General features: G+C 38.7%; 1 protein-coding gene across 1 annotated transcript in view; it reads left to right on the plus strand.

Annotated features, from left to right (window-relative positions):
- The window catches only part of CAVIN4 (caveolae associated protein 4), a 106933-nt gene that overhangs the window by 89221 nt on the left and 212 nt on the right, over window positions 1-17500 (plus strand). Inside the window, exon 2 of the mRNA XM_044064660.1 lies at window positions 16739-17500. This exon is cut by the window's right edge and continues 212 nt beyond it. Coding sequence (XP_043920595.1) covers window positions 16739-17425 — 687 coding nt within the window. The 3' untranslated portion in view covers window positions 17426-17500. The remainder of the gene's footprint in view (window positions 1-16738) is intronic.

Below are 17500 nucleotides of genomic sequence, written 5' to 3' on the forward strand. Positions count from 1 at the left end.
ACTGTTGAACTACAGTAGAAGAAAGAGGAAAAAAGCACTGGATGTTCACCACCAGATTGTACAATCCATCATGCAGTGATAAAGCAAACTGCAATCTTACTTGGAAATCTTTAAACAAATTCATATCAGTGATGAAAAAATCATAAACTTTCCTTATCATCAGAGTTATAACTGGTAAAATGTACTGAAGAATATCATTCAATCAAATGTACTGAGATCATTTTTTTTCTCAGCCACTTGTGATTAGATGAAGTGTTAGTTAGACTACCTGTATGACACCAATATATAAATAAAGTCTAACTTGAAAAATACAAGGCAATAAGGGAAAGGAGGGGAAATGACGACAGTCAATAAATAAAATAAAAAATAAATACATAAATTTTAATAAATTTTAACAAAATGAGTTGAAAAAATCAAATGGCATCATAGAAGTATGGAACAGAGAAAACTATAAAGCAATTAAGACAAGAAATGTCACCGTTAGAAGTGTATAGAAGGGAGAACAGAGTAACAAAAGTACTCAAAAGATAGAGGTGATAAAAGCAATGCCCAGTATTAGACCAGGATCTATTGTATATTATTTAAAATAATAAAATACAATATAATATACGCAGAAAAATGTGGAAGATACGCAGATAAATATAAAGGAAAAGTACAAAATAAACAATTCACTGATGACCCAAAAAAGTTACATAGCGAATTGGGAAGCAAAGCAAAAGGAATAGAAACACCACCAAAAAGGAGGAATAGACACATTTTGGAGAAATATCTTTGAATACCATATAGAACATAACCAATATACTGACTGGATAGAAGTAGTAAAAGAATTAGTAAGAATTTCAAATGTACAGAATATGAAATGGGATGAAGAAATGGCTAGAGAAATTGAAACAAAATTAAGAAAAGCTCCTAATTTGAAAACCCCAGACCCAGCTGCAGTACCTAACTTTTGAGTAAAAGTATTAACATCTTTACATTAAGATTTAGTTCTGAGTAAGAACTACTTATTTGTATACCCCAAACAGATGCCAACCTGGTTAACAACAGGAAAAATGATATTCCTACTTAAGAGTGAACCTGCAAGCTATCCTAGAAACCATAGACCCATAACTTGTCCTCTGACAATGTACAGACTACATACTGGAACACATGCCAACATAGTTTATAGTCATTGAGAAGAAAACTCAATCATGGCAATAGAGCAAAGAGTAACAAAAGAAAGTCATATGGAAGTAAAGATTATTTGTTGTTAAATAAAGCCATAATGGAGAATTATGAAAAGGGGAATAATCTAAATATAGCTTGGACAGATTATAAAAAACATTTGATAGCATCCCACATTCATGGATAAAGCAGTGCTTATATATGTATAAGATACACTCTACGCTAATCAATTACATTACAGTGACAATGAAACAATGGCAAACCACTTTGCAGCTAAGCCATGATAAAGGACAAATTGTTAGCCCAGAGATGATGATTCAAAGGGGATGATTCTCACCAGTACTCTTTTGTCTTGCCTTTAACCTATTAAGCTGTCTACTTTACATAGTTAGGTCATGGTTATAGTTTGGCTACCAAAAAACAGCAAACTGTAAAGACTTCTCATCTTCTTTTTGTGGGTGATTTAAAACTGTGTAGTTCATCAGATGAGTAGATGAAAGCACAACTGCAAGTGATTAAAACTTTCTCAGATGATATAAGAATGTAATTTGGTCTTCATAAATGTGGAAAAGCAACATTTAAAGCAGAAAAGCCACAGTGCCAAAAAGAACTTGAACAGGAGGGAATGAATAAATATTTGAGAACTGATGAAGGAACAACAACAAACAAAAATAAATAACAAATGCAAACAAAACTTAGGAATATTTTAGAAGACTAAAATTAATACTAAAAACTGCTCTGACATCTAGGAACAAAATCCAAGCTATAAACCAATTTGCTCTTCCTGTTTAAACTTACAGTTTTAGGGGGACTGACTGGCCCTAAAAGGTACTGGATCAATTGGACAAGAAAATAAGAAAAATGCTTCAGACTTTTCAAATGATATATAAAAATCAATGTATATCAAGATAATATATTCCTTGTTATGAAGGAGGTGCAGACCTCCTCAATACTGATTACATGTATAGCTCTGCAATCATAGAACTGCTTACATTTCTGCTGACTTCACCAGATCCAAACATATTTAAAGTTATAAAACATGAGGAGAAAAAGTCTTAGATGACTCCCCTACTTAATTTAAAAGATGCATATTGGTGTCAAGTGGGAATGGAAACCAAACCAGAAGTAGACACAAATCAGGCAGCAAATGAGTGTACCAAAAAACAAAAGGTGTGATACATTAATGGCAGAGTGCCTGTATATTGAAAGCCATAATAATGTGGCAAGACTGTTATACTGGGGATTGTGCAGACATTACAGTACTGAGGTAGCTGAGAAGCACTGCAGGCATGAGCCACAATGCATGAATGATGAAGTTTATATCACATGGGATCACACATTACCAACAGAGAAAAAATAAATGTGAGACAAACAGATAGAGATGTCCGTGAAAAGAAAACAAAAGTGGCATTGCTCATTGAAATTGCTACACCCAGTGATTGCAGTGTTTTACGTACAGAGAGACAAAAAGTTTTAAAATACCAGGGTTTGCAGGAGAAACAAGGGCAATTTGGAAGAAGGGACAGCTCCAACAGTAGTAAGAGCAATGGGTCTAATAAAAAAAAAATGCACAGTCATATTTAAATATGTTACAACAGATACATGTATCTCCATATAAATTACAACAAGAGTCAGCTTTGGGCACATTGTAAGTGGTACAAAGAGTACTTTTCACCTGCATCAAAGATTGAAACAGAACTAATTTCACAAACTTTAATCATACTTTGACTTAGGAATGGGGTCTTTTCCTGTCAGGGTATTAGAAACCCAAAAGACTTGGAGAAATTAAACCCCAACTACTCTGCAAATTCATTATTTATTTATTTATTGATATTTTTCATTATTCTTACACCAAGAAGAAAACATCCAACTATTCTTGCACCGTTAAGGAAGGATATGATGTACTTGTATAAATAATGTTGCTGTCATCCTTCATTGAAGTATAGTTCCATATCCAGGAATAATGCACAAACAGGCATCACATCTGCCACATAGGATGGTGGTTCCATGGATTAGAGTGCTGGTCACTTTGTCCAATATAGGCTGAATTCATGCACAAACAGGGATCACACCTGACACTTAGAATGATGCTCCCACAGATTGGAGTGCTGGTTACTTTGTCCAATATAGGCTGAATTTCTGGAAGCATGTTAAGTCTGTGGACCTTCCAGAGATCAGCCTTACAGATTCCTCCTTACTGAACTTATCTGTCTGCACTCACTTAGTTGGATGTAATTCTAGAGTAATGAATCCTAATGTCTGAAAGCAAATTCCTATCTGACTGCTAAATGCAGAAATGTATGTTTTATTATTATTTTATTTGTTACCCAATGATCTGTGGTGACCTCAAATAATTTTGGGGTTATTTGTTCAGTGTTGCAGAGTATGTAAATGCAGTCAGAAGGAATCAAACTCAGGGAACTGGACCCTTTTATATAGCTTTACCTCAGCAATTCTTGGAAAGCAAAGGAAGTTGTGTATTCCTAGTCTGCTATAACAAGACATAGCAAGTGAGGAGGACGACTGCGCATGCAGAATTGTCTTCATTTCACAGTAATGAATGTTGGTGGAGGTAGATATGCATTCTGAATATGAATCAGTTGATTTCAGCCATAGAGGAAGCCATATTCACTGAGGCTAACAATGGTCTATTAAGGCAATAGTAGCTGTAAGGTATCTGATGTTTACATAACATTATGTAAACCAGGCTACAGAAGAACACGATGGGCCAGATTCCAAAAGACCGGTTCTGAGTAAATGATTTTATTCAGATGCAATTTACACTGGAGTAAGTTGCTTACACTGAGAGAAAGTCTTTTGGAATCAGGTCTGATGAGTCGATGTAATCTGCCTGATTGTTGTAGCTAAACTAAGGAAGGTAACTACCCCCACCTCCACCCCAACCCTCTATCACACACACACACACACACACACACACACACACACACACACACACACACACACACACACACACACATTTCTGTTCCTTCGGGTCCTGATTGTAGTTCTACCATCCGTTCCATTAAATTCAGTCTGCCAACCTCAGAAAGAATTTTCTCATATCAAGATTAAACCTTATTTCCTTGATCTACAGGCCCTGCTCCTATCTTCTTCTTTTCAGATGTAATTTTGTCACATTTACCCCTTAGTGCCTTGTGTAAAGATATTTTGTGTCCATAACAATTCTCATTAGCAGAGAATAAAAACTGTATTCCCTTAGCCTGTCCTCAAATGTCATGATCTCCACCCACCTCACCATCACTTGTCTCCCTCACTGATTCTGTCATCTCTCTTTTCTATACAGTCTCTAGAATTACACTCACTTCTCATTTTCTGGTTTCACTAGTACCTGACAAAGGCATATTATCACTTTTCTGTCTCTGAATTGTTCTCATTTTCATGAATATTTCAGCATTAGATTTGATTTTGCTGTCACCATTTCACTCTGAGCCTGTTTATTTAGATTTTCATTTATAATAGCTACTAAATTATTTTATTTTTGATTTTGTTGTTGCCTGACTCCATCATTTCATATTCAGCCACCTGTATTCTTCTCTCCAAGGTGAAGCACTTTACTCCTGGAAGGGCTAACTGAAGATGACTGTAATGCCTGTACTTGAAGATAGTCCTGTAAATTAGTTATTAAATACGGTAGACATGGAAAGACCAACAACAGATATCAAGGCTGAGCATTTAAGAAACATTTTTAGTTAGAAAATACATTTAGTCCAGACAAAATTTCATTTTATGACTGTCAGAAAGTCTGAAGCACTGGTATGTCCTTAAGTGGTAATTTGCATGTATCCCATGGGCCTTCATTAATATTATAGCTTTGCTGGGTCTATCTTGTAATTTTTCTTCTAGAAAGCTGCTACACAGAGAACCTCAAGCAGAATTTTATGACAGAAAGACTTCAGAGGAGAAGAAGCAGGATCAATTAGATAAGAGCTGTTTTGTTCATGGGAATGCCACCTTCCCTTTCCCGACATAGCAAATATTTGTTGTACCTGTATTGCTTGCATATCTTGATCTCTTTACTTATGTCTCCACAGTCTTCCTTAATCTCTCCTTTTCCTTTTTCTTCCTTTTGTTCCTGCTCACATATAGGTTCATATGTGTTTACTAGGCTAATGACCACAAGGGCCTTTTTAAGCCTAGCCATACATCCCAAATCTCTGACAAGTTCTGATACCCTTGATAAGTGTAAGCATGGGCCTGGGAGATGAACCATTTACAGGTTACCTGTGTCCATTTGAGACATAGGTGCCAAACCAGGGATGAATTTCTGGTTTGCCATCCAATTGTCCAAGTTACACTTAAATTGGGTTAGGGCCGAACTCTGCTTCACATGGATGGGGAACCTGTTCCATAGACAGGGTAGTCTCTGGAATACATGCCTATCTTTCCAGCATGTCCTATTTAATATCACAGGCAATGTTTAAGTCTTTAGAATGGGTAATTCTGGTACTGTTTGTTTTCTGGATATGCAGGAGGTCCATCAGAGTGGGGTCTGAGAATGCCCTGTATGCCAGGCATAGCTCTCCTCTCAAAAGCCTGTAGAAGACAGAATACAGGGATAGGGTCTTGAGGTGGTCTGCATAGGACATATTACTTATGGCCTGTATTCTTTTAGTGAGGAACCTCTGTGGATGTTCCAGTTGTTGGATATGCCTGGTTAGGTACATACCAAAGGGGGCATTGTACTCAATGATAGGTCTGATGAATGCCGAATATAGTGGAACATATCCCTCCCTCAGCACTGTGTTTGGCTACAGTAACCTCATGCTGTCCTTTGCAGCAGGTTCCTACCTGTGAGCTCTCCTTCCCCTTCCATTGTACTATGGTTTTCTAGTTTGATAATGTGTCACCCTAATAACCCTATCAGACTAGGGGGTCACAAACCTACACTGGTGAGCAAGAAGACTTTGTCACAAATCTGCCAAATGGAGAGGATTGACAGCCTGGGGACAACAGTGCTGCAAGGGAAATGTAGTGACTTCTTGGTAAACTGCAACCCCCACTGCGCGTGATCATGATCTTGTGACTATAGGTGTGCAATAAGCATTTAGGATGGACATCCATTCCTCCACTTGGTGACGTTGTCCCACCCCTGGAATGGACAGACAACCAGGGTGATCATCAGTCTAGACCAGTGAATCAACTATGGAGAGTGTGCCCTGACCATATGCCTCATCCATTCCTCCAAAAGGAAGGTGAGCAACTGAAACCTCATCATTCCTCCTGTCCCACAACCAGTACCAGCAAGTGAATGAAGTAATAATCAAACTCAGGTCATCTGGCTTGTAGTGAGGTCTTTCTACACCAGTGGAACTGATAACTACAGCACCACCATTTTACAGTAATACCTGCCCCTTTATTTTTGCATTATTCACCTTTCATTTGCATTGTGGACCCTACTTTAGTAGTACTTGCCTTCTCATCTGGATTACACTGTTGCAAATATTAAACCCCTTATACTGCTATGATTAACATGGAACTGGGATTTAATCCAGCCCACCCCTGTACCCCACCCCAGGTTTGTCCTATGTTTGCACTTCAGCTTTATTATGTTACTTTAACTCATATCCCCTATGGTCATATCCCTATCTTACATCTTTCTTAACAGTTATCATACCCATACAAAGGTTAACAATATCTTCAACGAGTGATTTCAACATTCATTCATATTTTAGATTCCAATCTGCTTTCAGTAGATTCTTCTTTTGATATGGACTAAATCAACTGCTCACTTACAAAGTGACAACACAATTTTTGACTGGATTCTGATGGATACCTTGTTCACACTCACTTCCCTAATATTTGAAATTCCCCGAGTACCTACTATTGAGTCTTCAACTGTTAGTCACAGGATGCTTCATAAATAAAGGACTGCTCCCTTGTATTTCTACAACCAGTCTGTAACAAAGTCCGTATATCTTTCTTCACTCTTCTGCCTTGCCAATGAACCTACTTTTTTATGCATTTCAGACATCAGCCTTCTCTTGCACCAAATCCACTGCCTTCTCAAACTAAGAGATAAGGCTTGGTCTGTCTGTACATGTACAACACATAAGGATGACTGGTAATTTTATATTCTAATGTGCAATGATTGCAAACCAAAAAGAAAAAAAAAATCAGTGCTGCAAAGCCCACTTTCGTGAAGAAGAAAAAATAAGTTATTCCTCCTGGAATCTCAAACATTTTTGGAGGAAGATTAACTTTCTTACAAAGTGAACCCCTTCTCCTGCTAGCATCTCCCTTCTAAAGGAAAATAACCTAGTTGGTGACCCTTCTTTCATCACAGGCTAATGTCTTAATTTCCTTGCAGTATTTTAAAAGAATAACATCTTTCTCTTAATGGGCCTTCACCCCCAGCAACAATTAACCCACTTGTCAGTCTTTTATCTCTTTGATTCCCGTTAGGCTACAACAGGCTATTAAAATGCATCCCTTCTCACAACCATGCTGGCACTGAAAGGCTCCACCCTAAGTTTCTAAAAGCTGTGACACATTTATTGCCAGCCAGTGAAACACGTCATGAAGTTTTCCCATTCTCTCTCCCACCCCCCTCTCTCTCTTCATAGAGTTATAGGCTCATATGTGATACTCTATGAGAAACATACCTGTTCCTCCATCTTCTTTCCTGAGTTGTGGAAATCCTGTACTGTTACTCTCATTTCATAATCTTCCGCTAGAACGTATCTGTCAAATCTACAGCCTATAGCTGTACTTCCTACCTTAAACAAACATTTAGAAAAACGTTCTTAGCACTCAGTTCACTGCTCATCTCAATGTGCTTAATTTCTTACATACCTCACAGCATGCTTTTAGGAATGGCCAAGGCACCTTAATAGCTATCCTATAATTTACTGATAAAATCGGCTCTGTTTAATAGGGAGAGCTAAATTCCTTCTCAGCGAATCTTCTCATTTAGAATGCATTTTGTGTGGTATCCTAAATGTCATTCATTTTTCCACGCCTGGTCTTCCTATAATCATTTTCAAACACTGCTTCTCTAAACTTTTACTGTTATCTTTTTCCCAGCTTATTTGTGTTGGCATACTTCATTAACCTTTTCTTACAGCTACACTTCCCAAAGTGGTGTCCTCCCTACTGTCTTTCTCCTATACAGTGATTCACCCTCTTCTCACCTGTCTTTCTTTTTTTTTCCATCCCCTCTTACTTTATTAATTTATTATTGTGCTGTTATTCTAAATAGATACATTTTATGTTAGTCTCCCTTATTTTTGTCTTATTGTACTACTGTCTTAATATTGCATAGTTTATTTTGTCTTTGTTACTGTTTTTTTTACCTTGTTTCACTATTTTAAGTTCTTCCATACTGATATAGTGTAATTTATTTTCATTGATTGCTGATTATTGTAACTAAATTATGGATAAAATGGGCCAAATAAAAAAATAAGAAGGAATTTTTGACTCCAAACAAGCATTCTTTATTAAGTGCTGAAGTATAGAAAGGCTATGCAAGAGGCAAATGAAACAGTACAGAGTTACTGAATAAGGCTCATATCTTTGGCAAACAACTTTAATTTCAGAAATATACTGATTCTGAAATCAAATGAGCATTATAAGTTAGGTTCACAGACTCATAGATTGTTACTAGGTTCTGTTTAAGTTACAGACAAAATTCAGGTCTCTAGACCTTGCATTTCTGGTACTCTTTGACTTATGAATTTGCAAAGGATTATACGTGTGAGGTCTGCAGATTACTTGTAAGCCAGCCATAGATCACCCCTTAGCAATCGGAACAAGATTGAGTAGAAGGAAAGGGCTTTAAGGTGATCTGCATAAGGTAGGTTTGTTATGCCTTGTATTCTTTCTGTAAAGAACCTCTGAGGTCACTCTTGTTACTGCATATGCCTGGCTGGGTACCTACAGAAGACAGCACTATGTTTGGTCTTATAAGGATGGAGTGTAGTGGGATAATGATCTCTTTGGCCCTAGATGCAATGCCCTTAGTTATAAGTTGCACAGCATAAAAGGATTTTCCTCACCACTGTGGCCACATGGTGGTCGAAGGTAACACTACTGTCTACATGTGTACTCAGATTCCTGAAAACTGGTAGACTCTTATGGGCATATTAACAACATGGTTATTAGCTGAGATGGTTGACTTTCCAAAGGTACAATTATGCATTTCTTAGTACTGAGTTTAAGACCATGGCTTTGGCACCATTTATTAGTCAGAGACAGACCTTCTTGAAGAATGCTAGTGTCTGCAGGGAATTCAATGATAATCCCCAGTTTGCAATCATCTACAAACTAAGTCAGCCATAAACCTTCAGCATTTGCTTCCATTTCAGAGAACTAGGTGCCAAAAAGTAGCAGGACTAGTACTGAGCCGTGGGGGACTACACTAATGACTGGCCTATTTTAAAGTCCTGGGTCCTATCAGTGAGCCAGTTGGCTATCTAGTGGGTGACAAAAGGGTTTATACCTAAATTAGTGAGCTTGTCTATAATGCCTGAGTGGGTTATCGTATCAAACGTCTTGGCCAGGTCTAGGTAAGCTGTGTGCACAGTCTTGCCTTTATCCAATGCTTTGGTGATGCTCTCAAAAAAGTCCACAATATTTAAGAGGCATGATCTTCATTTAACAAAGCCGAACTGTGATGTGTCCAGCATTTGCAGGTTACCTATATTCTCATTTATCATGTTCATGATGATTCCTTGGCCTTGCATATGAGGCTGGTAAGACCTATGGACCTGTAGTTAACAAGATCAGTGGTTGGACCTCTTTTGTGCAGGGGAATGACTGTCGCCATCTTCCATTCCTTGGGCACAAAACCTGACTGTAGACTCCAGCTGAAAAGTGATTCAAGTGGACCAGAGAGGTCATGTTTCATGTTATTTATTAAACATCTTTGGATGTTATCGGAATCCATTGATGCAATGTTTCTGGTGTAGGAAAATGCATTGATTACCGGTTCCTCAGTAATGGTTGGGGGAAATGTGGTATGTGGTATATCCTTTGGATTATCAGGGGAAGTGGGGGCAGAAAGGTTGGCAATGAGCTCCAGTTCAGTGTGGTTGATGCCCTCTACAATAATTTCTGTGCATTGTTGCATATTTTCCCTGAGATTATGGACATAGCTGTAGAAAGCTTTGTGGTTGTCCTTTGACTGAGAAGCTATTTTTTCTTCAAATCTAGCCTTTGAAGTATTAATTAACCCTCTTAACTGCCTGTTTAGATTGGTCCAGGGCCTTTTTAGTATGTATGGCTTTGCTCCTGCTATGCTTGGCCAAGATATTTTGTGAGGATTGGGAAATTTGCCCTTTCCCCACTCTAGTACGATCTTGGGGTTGCTATACATAATTAGCAGGGAGGAGGCACAGCCCCCTACATGAGTGGAATTTTATGAATGTCATTTCCGATGCAGAAGTTATATTGACCTGGTCAAAGATAGTTAAAGAGTCAGGTGTTTGGTGAATTTTCTGTGGGGTTCTGAAAAGCATAGTTTTGGTCTTGGTGGAGTTGATAAATAGTTTATGCTTTATGAGCCATTGGTGGAGGTCATGTATGTCTAACTGGAGTTGGTATTTAATGTTGGTGTGAGAGTGACCAGATCATTAAGCAATCATGTCATCAGCACACAGGATAAGTAAGAGATGGGGGAGGATACAAGGAAGTTTGTTAATGATTATGGAGAAGAGAAGGGGGAAAGAATAGATGCTTGGGGAACATCTTTGGTAAGAGGTGAAGATTCTGACTGGGAGGATCCTATTTTAACTGTGAAGCGTCTGTCAGCTGGAAAGTGTTTAAACCAGGGAGTGGCATCTGGACTGATACCAATTTCAAATAGTTTGTTTCAGAGAAGATAGTGGTCAATGAAGACAAATGTGTTTGTCAGGGAGCACCTGTCAGAAGGCCACTATCAGAGTTTAACAGGATGTCAACAGTTAGGGACCAAATTGCTGTCATACTACTTTGTCCAGGCCAGAATCCATGCTGTTTGGAGGAAAGTAGGTGACACTGCTGGACACAGAGAGAAAGAGTTTGGTGTAGACTATCTTTTCAAGAAGTTTGCCCAGAATTGGGAGGGCAGATACTGGGCAGAAGTGAGATGTATCTTTTGGGTTGGTTTGCTTTGGGAGGGGTTTAATTAAAGCAGTTTTGCAAATCTGTGGCATGATATTTTGTAGGAGACAGAGATTTACATGGATAGAAAAAATGGCTAAGAGCTAAATTAATAGGGAACGTATAGCTGCTACAAAAGGTTCTGAGTATAGAATACATATCTGACAATTCTAAGAAAGAAATTAGAATTAAGCATAGGTTGTGGGGGGGGGGTTAAAAGACCACGAGTATGACACAACCAGTTTTGGATTGGATAAGGCCACATAGGATTCACAAATGCAAATTACACCCAGATGTTGCCCTGTAAATACTGTACTAATATTCATATGTGTTAGGAATGTTAACTTACTTTATTCAGAAGTACAGCTTACATTTAAAGAGATTAAAGAAGTACGCTGCGGTGGTACGGCGGTAGCGTTATTACCTCACAACAAGAAGTTCTCCCGTTCGATTCAAGGCTTGGCTTGGGAGTGCCTTCTGTGTGGAGTCTGCATGTCATCCCCGCAGTTGGGTAACGTTCGAAAGACATATGTGCATAAATGGCCGTGCCTTAGTTGAAGGTTGGGCGTCAAGCTGGCACCTCAGCGTTTCGCAAAAAAATCTACTGCCAATCATTAGTGGACCAGAGTTCTGCTGTGGCGACCCCTTACCAGGAAAAAGATGAAAGACAAACAACAAAGACATATATTCCATCCATACATAACCCCCATTATTTTCCAATTTTTCATGGGGTGGGGTGTCACATCATCAGTAACCATCATCTAGACCTAATGCTCATACCAGTGGGTGGATAGTCCTGCCACAGTTGTTCTTCCATACCATACCATAAAGAAAGTATATGTTATCATAAAGAAAGTGTAATGTACTCTCCAATTATTAGAGCACAGTGTAATCTTTACAATTTAGTCTATTAATATGTAGGTAAGCTTTTGATAAAAGGGGCTGTTATGAAAAGCTTAGGTAGTTTAAACCATTTAAGCTTGTTTTGCAATATTCTCAAAATTGCAAGATCAGAATTTCTCTTATCACAAAATTTATTCCACAGATGCCCTAGTTGTTTATTTATTTTATTTTATTTTTTGCCTCCCACTGTCTACCAACCATCAGATCCTCTATTAGTCTACCAGCCCGCTCTCCCCATCTGTAGAGCTGAAAGCCAATCAATAGGGCAGCCTAAGGCAGTCATCACAGGTAGCTAATTTTGTTTTCTGTCATGGCCCCTTCCCTACTGCTGAAGCACAGCATCATACCCAAGGATTGCCATGTAATGGACATCGGGGGGGGGGGGTAGCACTTACATCTGTGAATGAAATAACCCCTCAGGACTATCCTATTGCTGTTCAAGTCAGTGTTCCCATGGGATCTCTGGTTTCCTCTGGTGATTTATACACAGAAATGTGCAACCAGGCACGGGCTCCCACCCCTTTCCTTTGAGAAAAGCAAAGCTGGTTAAGCTATGCCAATCCTCTCCATCATGTGAGGTCCAACAGCTAAAAGAGACTCTACTTAAACTAGTGTCAACTGAGTCATAGTCAGTGCTTTACTGCTCCATGCTAATAAAGCTGGCACAGATGCCCTAGTGATTTACAGTATATATCAAATGCTTCATAATGGTTATCAGCCCCATTAAATGTGTATTAGTTGTGCAAAGCCTAGAGATTTCACCAAATAAAAGTTTTTGCATAACATCTTCATTTATGTGAAGGTTCATCATAAAAGACTTTTCATTATTTCTTATTACTTACAGTGAAATCTGACCTGTTTTGCAGCAACTGTTTACATACAGGTAAAAATCTGCATTGACAGCATAGGTTTGCATGTTTTTGAAAATGTCATTCACAGCACACATTATGTTTAGATATTATCAGCAGAATAAAGTGACATCCTACATTTGTATTTGGCTATAAATGCACCATACTAAATTAACCTTTATCAGGCAGATGACAAGGCTAACTTTAGAAACTTATTGCTCAGTTTTCCTCACCTTTAAATGAAATTATGAGAACCTAAGTGCAGGTTTAGATTGCTCAATATCTTGTTCCATGTACTTATCAGCAACTATACTTATTATTTCCAGCCTAATACCACCCTGCTTCCACCTAAGTCTCTGAGAATGTATTAATCTCACCACATCGCTCCATGAACAGCCTCATTATATCTCACGCCTACTCTTTACAGAGTTTTAGTAACAATGGACTTTCACAGCCACTATCTTTCCTCTACAAGTCCAGATATAAATGTGGATAATTTTTAAAAGGCTAGCAGCTGGCTGTAGAGGTGAGAGAAGAACGGCACCTTCAAAAAAGAAATGATATACAGTTCTGTATAAATGTACTGTGCAGTTTTGGTTATGTTTGCATCTGAGTGTGACTTTGTACTTAGAAGTATAATCTGTGGCTCCCTAGTGAAACGTCAACACTCAAAATGCCAAGTGCCAACAAGCTGAAGAAAAGACAGAAAACACAGAAGAGCGAATTTCAAAAATTGCCAGTCTCCTTAAAACTTCTTTTTACTGAGGGGCAAACCCTCTGCACCACAACCTTATATATACCAACTCCAAGATCGCCATACATTGGAGAAAAGGGAATATTCAGAGAAATGGCATTTCAGACTTAGTATATGTAAGTCCATTCTTTTGACGATTCCATCTCCGTATTTTGGGACTTGGTCTAGCAGGTCCTGACATTTCAAATGGTTACCATGATGGGCATGATAGCATGTTGATGTAATTACACTGCACATGTATATGTTTTGATATGCATGTACATGATACATCCACACATAGGTGTGCTTGTGTGTGTGTGTGTGTGTGTGTGTGTGTGTGTGTGTGTGTGTGTGTGTGTGTGTGTGTGTGTGTGTATGTGTGCAGCAAGAGTACAGAGATTCTCTTGTGGGGATAGAAATGGAGTTGGTTTAGCTGATTTACTAAATTTTTAAGCAGGGCCATTATTACAGCATTACAGGATTTTATCACAGAAAACAGGCAGATCCACCAGCATTTGCCAGTAAAATAAGCTACAATTCTGTACTTTGCAGAAGGTAGGATGCCATTATTAGTCACTGAAAGACATCATTTATGTCTCAGTCATATATCAGTAACATACTACACCATTTATTGGATATAAATAAATATATATATATATATATATATATATATATATATATATATATATATATATATAGAAAGGTCTACTTTTACTCACCAAAATTACATTTGCTTGAATTCTAAACAGCTGAGCCCACTTCAGCGAAATTCCATTCTACCAAAAGCATGGACTACCGAACTCCTTCCCTGGGAAATGGACCACTTGGCCACAAGAAAAAAAAACTGAAAGCAAACAAATTAAATTCACCCCCCCTAATTAAATATACCAACTCCGAGATCACACTACACTGGGGAAAAGTGCAAAGTTCACCCTGGTGGCCAAGTAGTTAATTTCCCAGGGAAAGAAATTCAGTAGTCCATGCTTTCGATAGAATGGAAGTTTGCTGAAATGGAGTCAGCTGTTTGAAATTTGACGAACTATTATTTTGGTGAGTAGAAGTAGACCCATATAGATATTTTTGAATGGATGTACTTCATAACATTCAAAGTAAAAGCAAACAGCAAAGTACCAGTCCTAAGGAATCAAAACTTAAAACAAACAAACAAAAAAATAAATATCTATCTGGACCTCGCCAAGGCCTTCAACACCATCCCCCATTCTGGAATCATAGATAAACTTAACTAAGCTGGACATAAATCCCTACATCACTTGATGGGTTGCCAACTGGCTTACTAACAGAACCCAGACTGTAAAAGTAGCCGACTTCAAATCTAGCTCCAGCTCCAGACAGGTGACAAGTGGAGTACCTCAGGGTTCAGTCCTGGGACTGCTCTTGTTTGGCATCTACTTAGCCAAAGTACAGGCGAACACTAAGGGACTCTGGCTACAAAGTTCACAGATGACTGCAAACTGGGAGCCATTATTGAATCCCCAAATGATGCGGATATTCTACAAAAGGGCCTTACAGAAGCAGATGCTTGGTGCCAGAGCCGCTTAATGCCAAGAAATGTATAGTTATCCCCTTTGAGAAAAAACATGTTCCCATGAATTACCACATAGGTAGCAGTACACTAAACACTGAAAGTGTGATGAGAGACTTAGGGACACAGGTAGACAGTGGTCTCACCTTCAATAACCACATCGCCACAACAGTCAGGAAATCCTTCTATGTGGCACACCTCCTCACTAAGGGCTTTTCATCCAGAAAAAAGGAGGTCATTGTCCCACTGTACTCATTCTTCATTAGACCCATTATATAGTACAATGCCCCATTTGGTATATACCTCACAAGACAGCTTCAACAGCTGGAAAAGCCGCAGAAATACCTCACTAAAAGAATCACAGGCCTAAAACAGATGCCCTATGCTGACCATCTAAAAAAACTCCAGCTACACTCTGTGGCATATCGTCTAATCAGAGGCGATCTCTGTTTAACATACAAGGCCATGTCAAACACCTGAGCTGTTGGACATGCTCCACTTAAAGAAATCCCAATCCCTCAGAGCCACACGCTCCAGGGATCTAAACCTTCTCATCACAATGAACAAAACATGCTGGAGGGATAGGTTCCTGACCCCCAGATACTTGCCATACTCTGGAATAGACTCCCCATACATGTCAAGTAGAGCTTGGCCCTCTTCAAAAGGAACCTTGACGATAGGATGAGAGATAGGAAATTCACCCCGGGGATCACGTCAGTCACCCTGCTAGACAGGGGTCCAGGAAAGTAAATATTGTGGGAAGAAATATCCAGGGAATTGTTATGGCTAGGCTTGTATAAGCACTTGGGCCAATAGCCTAGTACCAACCTATGAACTTATGAACCTATAAATAAACATGTCTTATTTTTGCAGGAGGGGAAGTCTCCATGCATCCTCCCATTATCCCTTGCTAATTATATATATCAACTCCAAGATAGCACAATGGCAGGGAAAGTGCAAATTCTCTCTCCCCGCTATTCCAAAACCTCCCTCAAAGTAATGCCAGCAGAAGCAATCATATGATTTTTGGTTGGTATTAAAAGCTTTCGATATTATGAACATTCAACTATACGAAATGTTCCCATATACCCATATATATACACACTCAAAATTTCTTTTGCTATAGCTGAAAAAGACATACATTATAATATTTCACTGTCTTAAGGTGTTCCATAAATACATTGGTTAGAATTTAGAAATGATTCATACTTTTGTTCATGTGAATGCAAGTTAGTTCACTGTGCAATAAATCTAATTTAAAATGAACTTAAAAACTTGCATTGGAATAAACCATGTTTGCAGCACTCAGAATCTTATCTGCATTATAGCAGTCTACATGAAATATTTGAAAAAGTAAATACTTTATTTCTGTTTACTGTGCAGATCAACATTGTCTGTTTTATGAGCTGTTACTTTTTTTAATAAATGTAGTTCTTTTGTTCTTGACAGGAAGAAGATGAAGTCCCCACTACTGTATCTGTCGCTACAGTTCCCAAAGGAAGTGCTAAAGTTACAGGTAAGGATGATGTCGTTGAAGAAGCAGACCCACCGCTCGATTTATCATCAGATGAAGAGTATGTGGCACACCACGAAAGTAGAGCCGCCCGACTGAGAAAATCTGGAATGAAACGTATTGATAGCATTAAAAAAGCATTTTCAAAGGACAGTATGGTAAAGACCAAGCAAACCCTCAGCACCAAGGTCAACAGGATTGGCACTAGAATTGTAACGCCTGAGAGGAGGGAGAAAATGAAGCAATCTGGAGAACGGATCAAACAATCCAGCGAAAGGCTGAAGCAATCAATTTCTAAAGCAGCTCCAACAAAGGAGTCCTTTAAAATCAATGTGAAGAAGTCCAAAGAAAGAACCGTAGCCGAGGGTCAGGAAGTCACATTAGGAAATGTGGCAGAGCCAGCCTCTAGTGCAACATCTGCAGCAGCAACAGCCAGTCCTGCAAAAGAGTCGGTCACCTATACTGAAGTGATAACTGGATCGAAGGACGAAGCAAGTGCTGAGAAAAAGGCTGCACATCCAGAAGAGATGAGGGTTGTGATATCAGAAACAGTCACTGTGATACCAGAGAGGAAAACAGAAGATGAGGCCTCCGCAGTACCAGAAACAAATCAAGCATCGTAAGGATATCCCTTAGTTATCAGCAGGATTCAGTACTGCAGTCATACCAGTCCAGCATCAAAGTCTTTTCTATCCTGT

Source organism: Protopterus annectens, chromosome 3.part0 (genome assembly GCF_019279795.1).
Source record: "Protopterus annectens isolate FY-2018-M chromosome 3.part0, PAN1.0, whole genome shotgun sequence".
Classification (NCBI taxonomy): domain Eukaryota; kingdom Metazoa; phylum Chordata; order Ceratodontiformes; family Protopteridae; genus Protopterus; species Protopterus annectens.